At 41.3% G+C, this 16,613-nt stretch overlaps 1 protein-coding gene across 1 annotated transcript in view; it reads left to right on the top strand.

The window, feature by feature from the left end:
* The window catches only part of ZDHHC15 (zinc finger DHHC-type palmitoyltransferase 15), a 257,211-nt gene that overhangs the window by 206,522 nt on the left and 34,076 nt on the right, over window positions 1-16,613 (top strand). The window contains exon 4 of the mRNA XM_028137195.2: window positions 1,116-1,236. Within this exon, the coding sequence (XP_027992996.2) occupies window positions 1,116-1,236 (121 nt within the window). The remainder of the gene's footprint in view (window positions 1-1,115; window positions 1,237-16,613) is intronic.

Genomic DNA, 16,613 nt, shown 5'->3' on the forward strand with positions numbered 1-16,613 from the left:
TCATTACCTCCTGGTTCATTGGTTGATGCTCAACTACTGAGCAATGCCAGCTGGGCCAACAAAACTTTTTTTCACCATTAAAAATAATTTATTTTTTCTTCATTATAAAGTAATACATGATTTTTGTATGAAATTCAGAAAATCACAAAAGACAATAAAAATGATATACCGGTTAGAATGTAAATTGTTAAATAACTAGAAGATTGTTTGGTAATATGTATCAAAGGCCTTATAATTTTGTATATTTTGTGGCCTGGCATACAATTTTTTGAAATTTATTATAAAGAAATCATAATAAATAATTTTATCCAGTCAGAGAAAACCATATTTTTTCAAGCTTAGTAACATTTATTTTTTTTGTGCGTTATATAGTTATTATTACCTTTGTTTTACTGTTGGATAAATTTGGAATGACAGAGTCTGATTTTCCAAAGTAATTTTTTAAACTATCAAGTTGCAGATATGAGGTTTAAACCCAGAAAATATGAACACAGATCCTTCTCTTTTTTCACTTTTACCTACTCTTTGGCCCAGACAGAAGAAAGCTTTAAGGTCTGGTGCAAACATGGCAAAAGATTCATACCAGAGTATTGAAATAGTGAGAATATCCAAATTTCTACTCATTTTCAAAATTAGAATATCCAGATAATGTCGCAAACAGTCTCATCCAGATCCTACAAAAGTGTCATCTATGAAAAATACTCAAAACTTAATAATAAGCATAGTTATTTATAGTTATTAAGATCCTGTCATTAAGACATCACACATCTGAATGCAATATTATATTGTAGTATAAAGGGCACAAGTCTTGGAGTAAGGTGAACTGGGTTTGGGCTTAGTTTTGCTACTTACTGGCTGAGTGAGTGTAACAATGCTCAAGTTACTTAATATAAGTTTTATTTTACTTATAAAACAAAACTACCTATCATGCAGAGTTATAAAGATTGAGATAAAAGCCAGATAGCTAATTAAGATAATTATCCAGAGAAAGTTATAAGCCAAATAGGCAACTGAGCTTCAGGATAGGTAACAAATTTCTTCTAAATAATTATTGTTGTTTTTAATTTTTTGTGAACCTTGGGAAATAAATACTTGCTTCTCACTTCTGCTTCCAGTTTTATTTATCCTATACAGACAAGGAACGCTATGAAAATGAAGAGAGACCTGAGGTCCAAAAGCAGATGCTCATTGATATTGCCAAGAAGCTACCAGTTTACACAAGGACCGGAAGTGGAGGTCAGTTCATCCAAAGTCAACCAGAGAGGCAGATCAGCAAGTGTCTCAGAAAATCTATGTCATATACAGTATATCCTTAGGCTAGCCCCTTTTTGTTCTCTTCTCTTCTGAAAAACACTATGGAGTCTTTCTCAACATTTTATTATAAAAAGTTTCAAACTTCTGTCTAAGATGGAAGAATTATACAATAAATATTTGTATGCCCACCACTACAGTCCACTACTAACATTGAACTGTATTGATTTATCACACATCTGTTCACAAACTCATTCCTCTATCCATCATTCATAAAGCTTAATTATTTTTGGTGCATTTAAATGTAAGTAGCAGATATCAGTACACATGCAATTAAATATTTGTCATTCTTTTGAGGCTGAAATATACATATAAAAACAAGCACAAATCATAAATGTACCATTCAGTGTTTCCACAAATGTACAAACTCGTGTAACCAAAATCTCTATAAATATTACCACACCACAGAATGTTCTTTCATGCTCCTTCCCAGTAAATCTCACTAAATACAGCCACTATTCTGATATTTTTTCCTCCATATATTAGTTTTACCCGCTCTAGAATTTTATGTAAATAAATCTATACAGCATTTACTATTTATTATTCTTATTGTATTCAGCATAATGCTTCTGAAACTTACATTGCTGTGTATGTTATTCCATTTATTGCCAAGTAATATTTCATTGTGTGAATATATCATAGTTTATTTATCCATTTACACATTAATGCATATTTGGGTTATTTCTGCTGCTTAGATATTATGAGTTCATCTGCTAAGAACATTCTTGTACAAGTATTTGTGGAGAGATATGCCTTCATTTTACTTGGGTAAATATTTACTGTGGAGTTTTACTGTTAGTTTTTATATGCATGACTAGAATGATACTAGCTGAACTAATTGTTTGCTTTTTAAAATTTGAAAACTAAGGTTCTTTTGACCAAAACATTCTATTTCAACACTTTAGGAAGTATACTTTAGTTATTTATGTTCATTTACCATTTACTTATTCAATAAATATTTATTAAGATCCTATATGACAAATGGGGAAATTTTAATATGATCTGCGTATTACTAGACATTAAGGACTTGCTGTTAACTTTGCTAGAGCATTAATGTCATATGGTGATTATGATTTTTAAGCAAAGTCTTAAGGCATACTAATATATTCTGAAAAGAAGACAGACACAAATTATACAGTTTCAGATAGTAGAAAACAGAATGATGTGATAAAGGAGTGATTACAAAGAAGAGGCATATTGGACGTACTGGGTTCAGGATTATATTTTGTCTGATATTTTTATTTTTATTGTGTATTTATTTTTATTTTTTAATTACTTTATTGATTAAAGTATCACATATTTGTCCTCATCCCTCCCATTCCCATTCCAAACCCCTCCCCACGCATGCCCCCACCTCCCTGTTGTCCGTGATCACTGGTTAGGCTCATATGCAAGCACACAAGTCCTTGAGTTGATCTATCTCCCATATACCCACTCTCCCCTACCTTCCCTCTGAGGTCTGACAGTCTGATCAATGCTGTTCTTGTTCTTCAGTCTATGTTGTTCATCATCTCCCCTAGATGAGTGAGCTCATGTGATACTAGAAATACACTTATAAGAACCGAAAATGAGACAAGGAATAATGGTTATGCTGAGAGGCAAATGAATCAGTCTATAGTGAGTTTCTTTCTGGGCCAACAGTTCTTTTGCGTCCCAATTTCTATGTCAAACAGTTCTTTATGTGTACATAACAGCAATGATATTATCAGTTCTGGATGGTGGACAAATGGTGGTAATGCAGGTCCGAACCTCTGTGGTTTGGTCCTGGGCAACCTGCAGTGATGCACAGCTGCTGACTGCTAGTATGGCAAGGCATTGTCAGCGTCTTTCATCTCTGTACTGTTTCTCTTCTGTCTTCATGGCTGGAGCACTCCTGTCACTTCCTCTCTGTTGCAGGAATCCACATGGTCTTGGAGTTGTTTTCTGAAAATATACAAACATATTCTCGACCAAAAGTTAATAAAGGAATCTTTTCTATAAATTTGACTTGTGATCCTTTTTCATTTTTTGCCCAAACGATTTTCCTTTGGCTTGATTTGACACCATGTATGTTTTACAAGGGTGTCTTGCTTTTAGCATTACAAATGAAAGTTAATTTTCTAAAGTAAAAATTTTCTACATGTAATTTACTTACAGGATATTTTTCCTTACATGATATTCTTCTACTATCCCTGTTTTATGGTTTAAATATTAGGAGGCTTTTGGAAATTTTATGCTATAATCTTGATAGCTTTTAAATTTTACTTTTTTGCACTAAAATGTGACTGCTTTAGCTTCATTACATATTACGCAATTTTACCATGAAATGAACAACCAATAAAAATTTTAGTTATCACTTTAGGAACAGCTTTTTTTGTCCAGTACAAATGACTATTCTAGAATATTCGCTTATTTCAATTAACCGATTTAAATTAGCCAGAAAACTTGACTACTATTTTACTGTCAAATTTAATACTCTAACAACCATCTTAGTTTACCCTGTAAATATTAGTGGAAAGGATTATTTGCCTTCTTGAGTAAGCCCTGAGCATTCCTGGTGCTAGGCTGGATTTAGATATAAAAAACCCCAGTTCCATGCATCATGGGTACAAGACATCTCCATCAAGTCTTGTTGCAGTGAGAGGGCAGCTGCTGTCGGCCAAGTCTCTGTCTGTTACCTGGGACCCAAATTGAGCTGGGCATGGGAAGCTAAGCAGCCCTGGGGGCAGGAGACCTCTCTCAGCGGGGTTGGGGGTTCAGGCCCCTGCAAACTTGGGTGGGTGAAGTTCTGTGCCCCACTTCTGTTGACCTCCAAGTTCTCTCCTGATGGCCCCTTTGCGACTGTGCCTGTCTTAGGTTGTTCCTTCCCTGAGGAACCTTACCCGTCTCTGGCTAACAAGCCATCCTCCGGGGCCATGTAGGGTGATGTGAGGTTCAGTTCTGTCTCCTTGGTCGCCTATGCCCCCGTAGCCTCCACGCCCAGCACCTGCCTTGGGATCCCCTCACTTGCTGGCAGGGCCCCAGCACTGATCACATATCTTGTGGAAGCAAGGTTTCTTATCCAGGGAGGGCCCAGCTCACCCCACTGGGCGAGAGACAGATCCATGGTACCAGTCATCACAAGGCTTCAACCTCGGCATGAACAGAATCCTCAGGCAACAGCTCTGGACAATTGGGTTATGAGAAGAGGGTCTCTTTTGGCCAAAAGGGCAAGAGGCGCCAATTTAGAATGCTCAGGTGCCTTCCCAAGGGGCCTTCTACACAGTGGAAGGGATTAAACCCTTTCATGTCCTTTTTAAATTGCTGCCAGACATTCAAAGAATTAGTTTGTAAGTTTGTTTGGGATAATTGTATATTATGCTGTTGTAATTCTAAAATATCTAGAGATGTGTTACCTTTGTCTCCAAGCACCAAAAAGATGATTTTTTATTGATATCCAAGGGTGCGACGTACTATTATAGGTAATGGGGGTAACACAAATCTGGGAAAAATTATAATGACATTGTAGAATAATATGTAAGGATATTCTTTGCTCTAGGCCATGGCAATTCCATTTTAAACTGGCTTCCATTTTTTTTTTTTTTTTGTAAAGACAATGTCTTAGTTACATTTTCTATACCTCTTCCAGGAGCAAGTAGTGATAATCCCTTTCTTTGGTGTCCACACAAGCCAAAAACCTCTCTTTAATTTTACATACAAAGGAGCAATGGTTTGATTTGGTGTCATACAAAATGGAAGCTGTGTAATTATACTTCCTTGTCCCACCCTTGGTCCTTCTGGATGACCAAGGTGTTTGGTATTATTGGTGACTACATTAGTCAGGGGATCAGCCCACGTAAGGGGTCTTACCCATGAAGGGTCAGGAACATAAGTCCAAAATACTTCCCTATTTGCCCGAGTAATCTTACCATACAGCTGATGACTGCTAGCATGGCAAGAAAGATGTTCTCAGGCATCCTTGGGGTTCTGGTTACCACACAATTTCCTTTTTTTAAAAAAAAATTTATTTTTATCATTATTTTTTATATGTGTCCTTATTCCCCCATTATCCCCCATCCCCAATTCGTGCCCCGCTCCCCTGTTGTCTGTGTCCATTGATTAGGCTTATTGCATGTACACAAGTTCCTTGGTTGATCTCTCCCCCTTTCTCCCATCGACCCCCTCCTTCCCTGAGTTTTGAGGTTCAGATCGATGTTTCTCATTCCCTGGATCTGTTCTTGTTCATCAGTCTATGCCATTCATTATATTCCACAAATGAGTGAGATCATGTGATATTTATCTTTCTCTGCCTGGCTTATTTCACTTAGCATAATGCTCTCCATCTCCATCCATGTTGTTTCAAATGGTAGGAGCTCCTTCCTTTTTATCTTAGCATAGTATTTCATTGTGTAGATATACCACAATTTTTTAATCCACTCATCTGCTGATGGGCATTTGGGCTGATTCAAATCTTAGCTATGGTGAATTTTGCTGCTATGAACATAGGGGTGCATATATCCTTTCTGGTTCGTGTTTCTAGTTTCTTGGGATATATTCCTAGGAGTGGGATCACTGGGTCAAATGTGAGTTCCATTTTTAGTGTTTTGAGGAAACTCCAACTATTCTCCACAGTAGCTGTACCAGTCTGCATTCCCACCAGCAGTACAAAAGAGTGCCTTTTTCTCCACATCCTCACCAATAGTTGTTTGTTGATTTGTTGATGATAGCCATTATGACAGGTGTGAGATGGTACCGTATTGCCATTTTGATTTGAATATCTCTACTGATTAGTGACTTTGAGCAGGTTTTCATATGTTTCTTGGCCTTCATTATGTCTTCTTTCAAAAAGTGTCTATTTAGATCAGTTGCCCATTTTTTGATTGGGTTGTTGATCTTCTTTTTGTTAAGTTGTATGAGTTCTCCGTAAATGTTGGAGATTAAACCCTTAACGTTGATATCATTGGAAAATATGTTCTCCCATGCAGTGGGCTTTCTTGTTGTTTTATTGATGGTTTCTGTTGCTGTGCAAAAGCTTTTTATTTTGATGTAGTCCCATTTGTTTATTTTCTCTTTAGCTTCCATTGCCCTAGGAGCAGTATCAGTGAAGAAGTTCTTTCGGCATATGTCTGAAATTTTGCTGCCTGTGGATTACTCTAGTATTTTTATGATTTCCAGTCTTATGTTTAAGTCATTTATCCATTTTGAGTTTATTTTTCTGTATGGTGAAAGTTGGTGATCTAGTTTCATTTGTTTGCATGTATCTGTCCAATTTCCCAACACCATTTGTTGAAGAGACTCTCCTGACTCCATTGTATGTTCATGCCTGCTTTGTCAAATATTAATTGGCCATAGTGGTTTGAGTTGATTTCTGGATTCTCTATTCTATTCCATTGATCTATGTGTCTGTTCTTGTGCCAGTACCAGGCTGTTTTAAGAACAGTGCCTTTGTAATACAGCTTGAAATCTGGTATTGACATCCCACCTACTTTGTTCTTCTTTCTCAGGATTGCTGCAGCTATTCGGGGTCTTTTTTTAATCCAGATGAATTTTTGGAGAGTTCTTTCTAGGTCTGTGAAATATGCTGTTGTTATTTTGATGGGGAGTGCATTGAATCTGTAGATTGCTTTGGGTAGTATGGACATTTTAATGATGTTGATTCTACCAATCCATGAACATGGTATGCTCTTCCACTTATTTATGTCTTCCTCTATCTCTTTTTTCAGTGTCGTGTAGTTTTTCACATATAGGTCTTTTATTTCCTTAGTTAAGTTCATTCCTAGGTATCTTAATTTTTTGTGTATGATGGTATCTGGGATTTCTTTTTTGTTCTCTCTTTCTGTAAGTTCACTATTGGTGTATAGAGATGCCATAGATTTCTTGGTGTTAATTTTGTATCCTCCTACAGTGCCTAATTCATTTATTAAGTTTAATAATTTTTGATGGACTCTTTAGGGTTTTCTATATATAGTATCATGTCATCTGCGAATAAAGACAGTTTTACTTCTTTTCCAATATGGATGCCTTTTATTTCTTCTTCTTGATTGATTACAATGGCTATTACTTCCAGCACTATGTTGAATAGGAGTGGTGAGAGTGGTCATCTTTGTCTTATTCCTGTTCTTAGGGGAAATGGTTTTAGTTTTTGTCCATTGACTATGATGTTAGCTGTGGCTTTGTCATATATGGCTTTTATTATTTTTAGGTATGATCCTTCTATTCCCACCTTGCTGAGAGTTTTTATCAAGAAAGGGTGCTGGATTTTGTCAAATGCTTTTTCTCCATCAATTGATGTGACTATATGATTTTTATCTCTCAATTTGTTTATGTGATATATCACATTTATTGATTTGCGAATATTGTACCGTCCTTGCATCCCTGGGATAAATCCTACTTGGTCAAGGTTTATGATCTTTCTGATGTACTGCTGGATCTGATTTGCTAGAATTTTGTTGAGGATTTTGGCATTTATGTACATGAGGGATATTGGCATGTAATTCTCTTTTATTGTGTTGTCTTTATCTAGTTTTGCTATTAGGGTGAGGCTGGATTCACAGAAGAAGGTTGGAAATGTTCCTTCCTCTTGAATTTTTTGGAATAGTCTGAGGAGGATAGGTTTTAGTTCTTCCTTGAATATTTGGTAAAATTCCCCTGTGAAGCCATCTGGCCCCGGGCCTTTGTTTGCTGGAAGCTTTTTGATGACTGCTTCAATTTCTTTCATAATTATCAGCCTATTGAGATTTTTAGAATCTTTCTGAGTAAGTTTTGGAATGCTGTATTTTTCTAGGAAGGTGTCCATTTCCTCCAGGTTGTCTAGTTTGTTAGAATAGAGTTGTGCATAGCATTTTTTATCCATCTTTTGTATTTCAGTGGGGTCTGTTGTTATTTCACCTCTTTCATTTCTGATTTTGTTTAATTAGGTCCTCTCTCTTTGCTTCTTGGTGAGCCTGGCTAGAGGTTCATCCATCTTGTTTATCCTTTCAAAGAACCAGCTCTTGGTTTTGTTGACCTTTTGTATTGTTTTTTTCGTCTCTTTGTCATTAATTTCTGCTCTGATCTTTATTATTTCCTTTCTTCTGCTCTCTGTGGACTTTTCTTGTTGCTCTCTTTCTAATTCTTTGAGTTGTTGAGTTAGTTGATTTATTACCATTTTTTCTTGTTTTTTGAGGTAGGCCTGTAGAGCTATAAACTTCCCTCTCGGGATTGCTTTCATTGTGTCCGATAGGCTTTGCATTGTTGTGTTATTATAGTCATTAGTCTCCAGGATGTTTTTAATTTCTTCTTTGATCTTTTGATAACCCAATCATTGTTTAGTAGCATGCTATTGAGCCTCCAAGTGTTTTCTTTTCTTGGAATGTTTTTGTTGTAGTTTATTTCTAATATTATGCCATTGTGGTCTGAGAAAATGCTTGATATGATTTCAATCTTTTTGAATTTGGGGAGACTCTGCTTGTGACCCAATATGTGGTCTATTTTTGAGAATGTCCCATGTGCACTTGAGAAGAATGTATATTCCGTGGCTTCGGGGTGAAATGCTCTGAAGATGTGAATTAGGTCCAACTGATCTGGTGTGTCATTTAGAATTGCTGTTTCTTTGTTGATTTTTTTTTTTTGTCTAGAGGATTTATCTAGTGATGTCAGTGGTGTATTAAAGTCCCCTACTATGATTGTATTGTTGTTGATCTCTCCCTTGATATCTTCCAGGAGATTTTTTATGTATTTGCGTGCTCCTGCATTGGGTGTATATATGTTTACCAGAGTTATATCTTCTTTTTGAATTGCTCTCTTTAGTATTATGTAGTGGCCTTATCACTTATTATGGTCTGTACTTTGAGGTCTATTTTATCAGCAATAAGTATCGCAACACCAGCTTTTTTCTCATTTCCATTTGCCTGAAAAATATTTTTCCATCCCTTCACTCTCAGTCTGTGTGAATCCTTTGCTCTGAGGTAGGTCTCTTGTAGACAGCAAATATATGGGTTATGTATTCTTATCCATTCAGCTACCCTACGTCTTTTGATTGGTGCATTTAATCCATTTACATTTAATGTTATTATTGACAAGTACATGTTTGTTGTCATATTTTTCCTTAGTGTTTATGTTTATCCTTGTCTTTCTCTTTCTTCTTTTTACAGCAGTCCCTTAGCATTTCTTGCATTGCTGGCTTGGTAGTGATAAACTATCTTAGCCCTTTTTTGTCTGTGAAGCTCCTGATTCCATCTTCAATTTTGAATGATAGCCTTGCTGGGTATTGTATTCTTGGATTCAGTCCCTTGCTTTGCATCACTTTGTATATTTCATTCCATTCCCTTCTGGTCTGGTGTGTTTCTGTTGAGAAATCAGTTGATATTCTAATAAGAGATCCCTTGTAGGTAGCTTTCTGTCTCTCTCTGGCAGCCTTTAAGATTCTTACTTTGTCAGTAGTGTTTGCCAATTTAATTATGATGTCTCTTGGTATCAGTCTTTTGGGGTTCAACTTGTTTAGGACTCTATGTACTTCTTGGACTTGCATGTTTTTTTTTTTTCTTGCCAATATCAGAAAAGTTTTCTGTCATTATTTCTTCAAACGGGTTTTCTATTCTTTGCTTCTCTTCTTCTCCTTCTGGGAACCTTATTAAGTGAATATTGTTTCGTTTTGTGTTGTCCCAAAGTTCCCTTAGGCTCTCCTCTTGCTTTTTAAGTCTTCTTTCCAGTTGCTGCTTTGTTTGTGAGTTTTTTCCTACTTTGTCTTCTAATTCACTGATGTGGTCCTCAGCCTCTTCTAGTCTACTGTTTAAGCTTTCCATTGTGGTCTTTATTGCAGCTATGTCGTTCTTCATCTCCCCTTGGTTCTTTTTCATGCTGGCGGCATTCTCATTCAGCTCTTTATAATTCTCATTGATTTGTGTGTATTTGTCATCCATCCGTTTAAACATCCTTATAACAAATACTCTGAATTCTTTCTCTGATAAGCTGGTAGCCTCAATTTCATTTAACTCACTTTCTGGTGTTTCCTCTTTTTCTTTCCTTTGGGGATTGCTTTTTTGTCTTCCCATGTTTTCCTGTAATGTTTTAGTTGTATATCCACTTGCTTTGCTACCCAGGTTCTTTTGGGGATGGTGCTACTGGTGTAATCTCTCAGTTTTCCTGGGCTTGGTAATCTAGTGTATCTCCCAACTTGAGCTATTTGGGTTCTCTTGATGCAAGCTTGTGAGGCATAACTGCAGTGTCTAGAAGTCATCAGCTATGGAGGGGAGTGTCCCAGTTTTTGCTGTCTTGCACCCTTAGTTGATATTATGAGTGTCAAGCAGGTACTCACAGTGGCACCGAGGAACCATCTGTTCGGAGAGCTCACAGAGGCTCCCACTAGCACCCTGTGTGTAGATGGGCTCAGGGTGCCTGGTTGTTGGAAATTCGCATCTGTGGAGGTGTGTTTGCAGGCGCAGAGCTCTGATGCACTCTGAGGGGTCTTGGCACTGAGATTGAGCAGCTAGGGTGACTGTGGGCAGTTATTCAGGAAGAGGGGTTTTAGAATTTCTGCTGTGGGGCAGTGCATCCTTGTCTGTACAGAATCACACCCAGCAGGGGCTCAAAGCAGGTCCCCAGAGGATCCTGTGGATATATGGACTCAGGGTTCCTTCCCTTGTCTGTGGCTGTGAGTTTGCCGGCTTTGGGAGTGTGCATGCGAAGTGGTTGTACGTTTGCCTGTGCAGTGCTCTGATGCATGCTGTGGGGCCCTCGCACTGAAGTTGCACAGTTGGGGTATCCATTGGCAGTTATTTAGGAAGAGGCAGTTCAGAATTTCTACTGCAGGACCGCGACCCCTTGTCTGTGCAGAATCACACCCTCGGGGGCTCTCAGTGGTTCCTAAGCACTGCCTGGGTAGTGGAGTGCCTGGGTGCCTAGGGGGCTGGGAACGCGGAGAATCCTGAGTTCCAGTGCTGGGGAGGGGGCGGGTGTACTTACTGCTGTCAGGCAGCACACCTGTGGAGGTGAAGGTCCCAGGGTCTGCACGTCTGCAGCTGTTGTGGCAGGTCTTCTACCAGAATGGCTGTAGTGTTCTAGTTTGTTTGCGAGACGAGACTGCGTGGTGGCGATTCTAGGATTCTAGTCTCAAGCAATTGTGTTCTTCAAGATGGCGTGGTCTCTGTGCTGCTGGTGTCCTCCCTAAGTGTTTGCAGCACTGTGGGGTTTTCCCTTCTAAGACTGCCCAGATTGGAAGCCCCCTGGAAGAACTGCAGGGTCTAACTGTCCCTATTTCACTCACACACACACCCACACACACCCACACACACCCACACACACCTCTATCACTCCTTCACTTGATCACACACTCTCCCTCCCTACCTTCTTGCCGGTCGCCATCTTTTTCCCCTTTGTCTGATCTTTTTGTCTGTTAAAACTTTGCATTTGTTACTAATTTTTAACAATTAGAATATTACCAAATGAAAATCCAGATTTCTGGCTTCTCTTGAAAACTCAAACGATCTGCATTTCTACATGCAGAAATTAGCTAAAGCTGAGTAGTAAATCTCTCTTTAAATAGGGCATGGATTATCAAGTTCTCCCACAGTCTTCATCTAGCTGCTTCACTCACTACTCCTTATTTCCTGCACCTTGAATCATTTTTTGCTGCCCCTATAATAGAGAGTAATAGCAGGCTTCCATAAATAAATGTCATTTGATCTGAGACTTGAAAATAAATAGGAACTGAAAATACAAATCACCCTGGGACAGGAACTAACTTGCATTAATAGGAGAAAAGACAGATAACCTGTGTGACTGGAGTATTGTAGTAGGCAAGTGGCACAAGTTAATATTGAAGAGGTAGGCTAAGGCTAGATGATGCGGGCCATGGTAAGGAGTTTGAATTTTTTTTTCCTAAGGGTGTTCAAAATCCATTGAAAACTTTAAATGGAAAGTGATATGATATGATTTTCATTTTCACAGATCATCTGGCTCTTTTTTAGAAAATATACTGTGGGTGGAGGAGGTTCAATAATGAAAGCAGACTGAGTAAATATGCAGCAGTTATTGTAGTCATCCATGTGAATGATGGTGGCTTACACTGGGCAGTGACATTAACCATATCTTTAAAAAATCAGGCTAGCCGAAACCGGTTTGGCTCAGTGGATAGAGCGTCGGCCTGCGGACTCAAGGGTCCCAGGTTCGATTCCGGTCAAGGGCATGTACCTTGGTTGCGGGCACATTCCCAGTAGGGGGTGTGCAAGAGGCAGGTGATCGATGTTTCTCTCTCATTGATGTTTCTAACTCTCTATCCCTCTCTCTTCCTCTCTGTAAAAAAATCAATAAAATATATTAAAAAATAAATAAATAAATAATAAAAAATCAGTCTAGAGAAAGAAATAAAAGGCATCCAAATTGGAAATGAAGAAATAAAAGTGTCACTTTGACAGATGACATGATTCTTTATATATAAAACCCTGATGACTCCACCAAAAATATTAGAAACAATAAACAAATATAGTAAAGTAGCAGGACTCAATGTACAAAAATCCCCTGCATTCCTATATACTAGCAATGACATTTCAGAAAAAGAAATGGAAAAAAATTCCTTTTGCAATTACAAAATAAGTAAGTAAGTAAATAAGTAAGTAAATAAGTAAGTAAGTAAGTAAGTAAGTAAATAAATAAATAAATAAAATACCTAGGAATAAACTTACAAAGGAAGTGAAGGACCTATCTACTGAAAAATACAAAGCATTGTTAAAAGAGATAGGAAAAGACACAATTAAATTGAAAGACTTTCTGTGTTCATGGATTAGAAAAATCAACATAGTTAAATGTCCATATTACCCAAAGCAATGTACAGAATTTATACAATCCCATTAAATTTCAATGACATTTTAAGAATAAATAGAACAAAATTCATCATATGTATATGGAACTACAAAAGGAACTAAAGAGACAAAGCAATCATCAGAAAAAAGTACAAGCTGAAGGTATCACAATACCTGCCATAAAATTATAGTACAGAACAAACATAATAAAAAAAACCATGGTATTGGCAGTAAAACAGATACACAGACAAAAGGAACATAATTGAGATCCCAGAAATAAAACCACATGTATATGGACAAATAGATTTTTGACAAAAGTCAATGAGGAAGATTCTAAAAATCTCAATAGGCCGATAAATATGGATGAAATTGAAGCAATCATTAAAAAGCTCCCAGGAAATTAGAGGCCACGCGCCCCCGGGTCCGGGTGAGGCCATGTGTCCCTGGATCCGGGTGAGGCCTCGCGCGCCTAGGTCCGGGTGAGGCCACACGCAACTGGGTCTGGGAGAGGCCACGCGCCCCCGGGTCCGGGTGAGGCCATGTGTCCCTGGATCCGGGTGAGGCCTCGCGCACCTAGGTCCGGGTGAGGCCACACGCAACTGGGTCTGGGAGAGGCCACGCGCCCCTGGGTCCGGGTGAGACCATGTGTCCCTGGATCCGGGTGAGGCCTCGCGCACCTAGGTCCGGGAGAGGCCACGTGCCCCTGGGTCTGGGAGAGGCCACGCGCCCCTGGGTCCGGGTGAGGCCATGTGTCCCTGGATCTGGGTGAGGCCTCGCACGCCTAGGCCCGGGTGAGGCCACGTGCCCCTGGGTCTGGGAGAGGCCACGCGCCCCCGGGTCTGGGTGAGGCCATGTGTCTCTGGATCCGGGTGAGGCCTTGCGCGCCTAGGTCCGGGTGAGGCCACACGCCCCTGGGTCTGGGAGAGGCCATGCGCCCCCGGGTCCGGGTGAGGCCAAGTGTCCCTGGATCTGGGTGAGGCCTCGCGCGCCTAGGTCTGGGAGAGGCCACGCGTCCCTGGGTCCGGGTGAGGCCACCCGCCCCTGGGTCTGGGAGAGGCCACGCGCCTCTGGACCCGGGTGTGGCTGGGTCCTTGGGCCCGGGTGAGGCTGGGTCCCGGGTCCGGGTGAGGCCACACGACCCTGGGTCTGGGAGAGGCCACGCGTCCCTGGGTCCGGGTGAGGCCACCCGTCCCTGGGTCTGGGAGAGGCCACGCGCCTCTGGACCTGGGTGTGGCTGGGTCCCTGGGCCCGGGTGAGGCCACGCGCCCCTGGGTCCGGGTGAGACCACGCGCCACTGGACCTGGATGAGGCTGAGTCCCTGGGCCCGGGTGAGGCCATGTGCCCCTGGGTCCGGGTGAGGCCTTGCGCCCCTGGGTACGGGTGAAGCCGGATCCTGGGTCCGGGTGAGGCCGTGTGACCCTGGATCCATCCAGGTGAGGCTGGATCCTGGGCCCGGGTGAGGCCGCGCGCCCCTTGGGTCTGGGTGAGGCCGCGTGCCCCTTAGTCCGGGTGGGGCCGTGCCCCTGGGTCCGGCCGAGACCAAACCAGGGGGAGTCGGACCTCCGTTACCACCATTTGTCCACCATCCAGAGCTGAGGGGTCAGTGCTGACATGTACACATAAGGAACTGGTGGACATTGAAATTGGGTCTCAAAAGAACTGTTGGTCCAGAAAGAAACTCACTACAGACTGATTCATTTGCCTGTCAGCATAACTATTATTGCTCGTCTCACATTCAGTTCTTATAAGTATATATCTAGTGACATATGATCTCGCTCATCTAGGGGAAATGATGAACAACATAGACTTAGGAACAAGAACAGAACCAGAAACAAGGAGGCATCGATCGGACTATCGGGCCTCGGAGGGAGGATGGGGAAGTGTGGGGGGAGGGGGACTTGTGTGCATGCATATGAGCCTATCCAACGGTTAAGTTCAACAGGGGATTGGGGCATGCGTGGGGAGGGGTGTGGGATGGGAATGGGGGGATGAGGACAAATATGTGACACCTTAATCAATAAAGAAATTAAAAATAAAATAAAATAAAAATAAAAAGCTCTCAGGAAACAAAAGCCCGGGGCAAGGCGTCTTCACAGGGGAATTTTAACAAACATTTAAGGAAGAACTGAAACCTATCCTCCTCAGATTATTCCAAAAAAATTCAAGAGGAAGGAACACTTTCAAGCTCATTCTATGAAGCCAGCATCACCCTAATACCAAAACCAGATAAAGACAACACAATGAAAGAGAATTACAGGCCAATAACCCTCATGAACATAGACGCCAAAATTCTCAACAAAATTCTAGCAAATTGGATCCAGCAGTACATCAGAATGTACATACACCATGACCAAGTATGATTTATCCTGGGAATGGAAGGATGGTACAATATCTGCAAAGCAGTAAACGTGATACATTACATAAACAAATTGAGAGATAAAAATCTCATAGTCATATCAATTGACACAGAAAAAGCATTTGACACAATCCAACACCCTTTCTTGATAAAAACTATTAGGAAGGTGGGAATGGAAGGATCATACCTCAACATAATAAAAGCCATAGATGATAAACCCACAGCCAACATCAAACTCAATGAGAAAAAATTAAAACCATTTCCCCAAGAACAGGGACAAGACAGGGATGCCCACTATCACCACTCCTGTTTGCCATAGTACTGGAAGTACTAGCCATTGTGATCAGACATCAAGAAGAAATAAAAAGCATTCAAATTGGAAAAGAATAAGTAAAACTGTCCTTATTTGCAGATGATGATATAATTTATATTGAAAACCCTAAAGACTTCATCAAAATAAATTATTACACTTCATAAATGAATTTGACAATGTAGCAGGATACAAAATTAACACCAAGAAATCTATGACATCTAATCTAATAATAGACAAATATGCAAATTGACCGCACCTTCGCTACACCTAAGCCACGCCCACAAGCCAAGCCACGCCCACCAACCAATCAGGATGAGTATGCAAATTACCCCAACAAAGATGGCGGCTAATTTGCATATCAAGACAGTGTCCAAAGAAGCCAAGAGCTGCAGAAGGGAGTAAAGCTTCGAAGAAGCAAGCAAGCAGGGGGGGGGAGGAGAAGGGCGGGGCGGAGGCGGGGCCGGGGGTGAAGGGAAACGCGGGTGGGCTGGAGGAGAAGGCGGGGCGGGGGAGAAGGGCGGGGCGGAGGCGGGGCGGAGGCGGGGCCGAAGGGAAACGCGGGCGGGCTGGAGGAGAAGGTGAGCCAGGTGACAAGGGCGGGGCAGAGGCGGGGCCGGGGCCGAAGGGAAACGCGGGCGGGCTAGAGGAGAAGGCGGGGCGGGCGGCAAGGGCGGGGCAGAGGCGGGGCCGGGGGTGAAGGGAAATGCGTGCGGGCTGGAGGAGAAGGTGAGCCGGGTGACACAGCGGGGCGGAGGCGGGGCCGGGGCCGAAGGGAAACGCGGGCTGGAGGAGAAGGTGAGGCGGGCGGCAAGGGCGGGGCAGAGGCGGGGCCGGGGGTGAAGGGAAACGCGGGCGGGCTGGAGGAGAAGGTGAGGCGGGCGGCAAGGGCGGGGCAGAG

This window comes from Eptesicus fuscus, chromosome 1 (assembly GCF_027574615.1).
Source record: "Eptesicus fuscus isolate TK198812 chromosome 1, DD_ASM_mEF_20220401, whole genome shotgun sequence".
In the NCBI taxonomy this organism is placed as follows: Eukaryota; Metazoa; Chordata; class Mammalia; order Chiroptera; family Vespertilionidae; genus Eptesicus; species Eptesicus fuscus.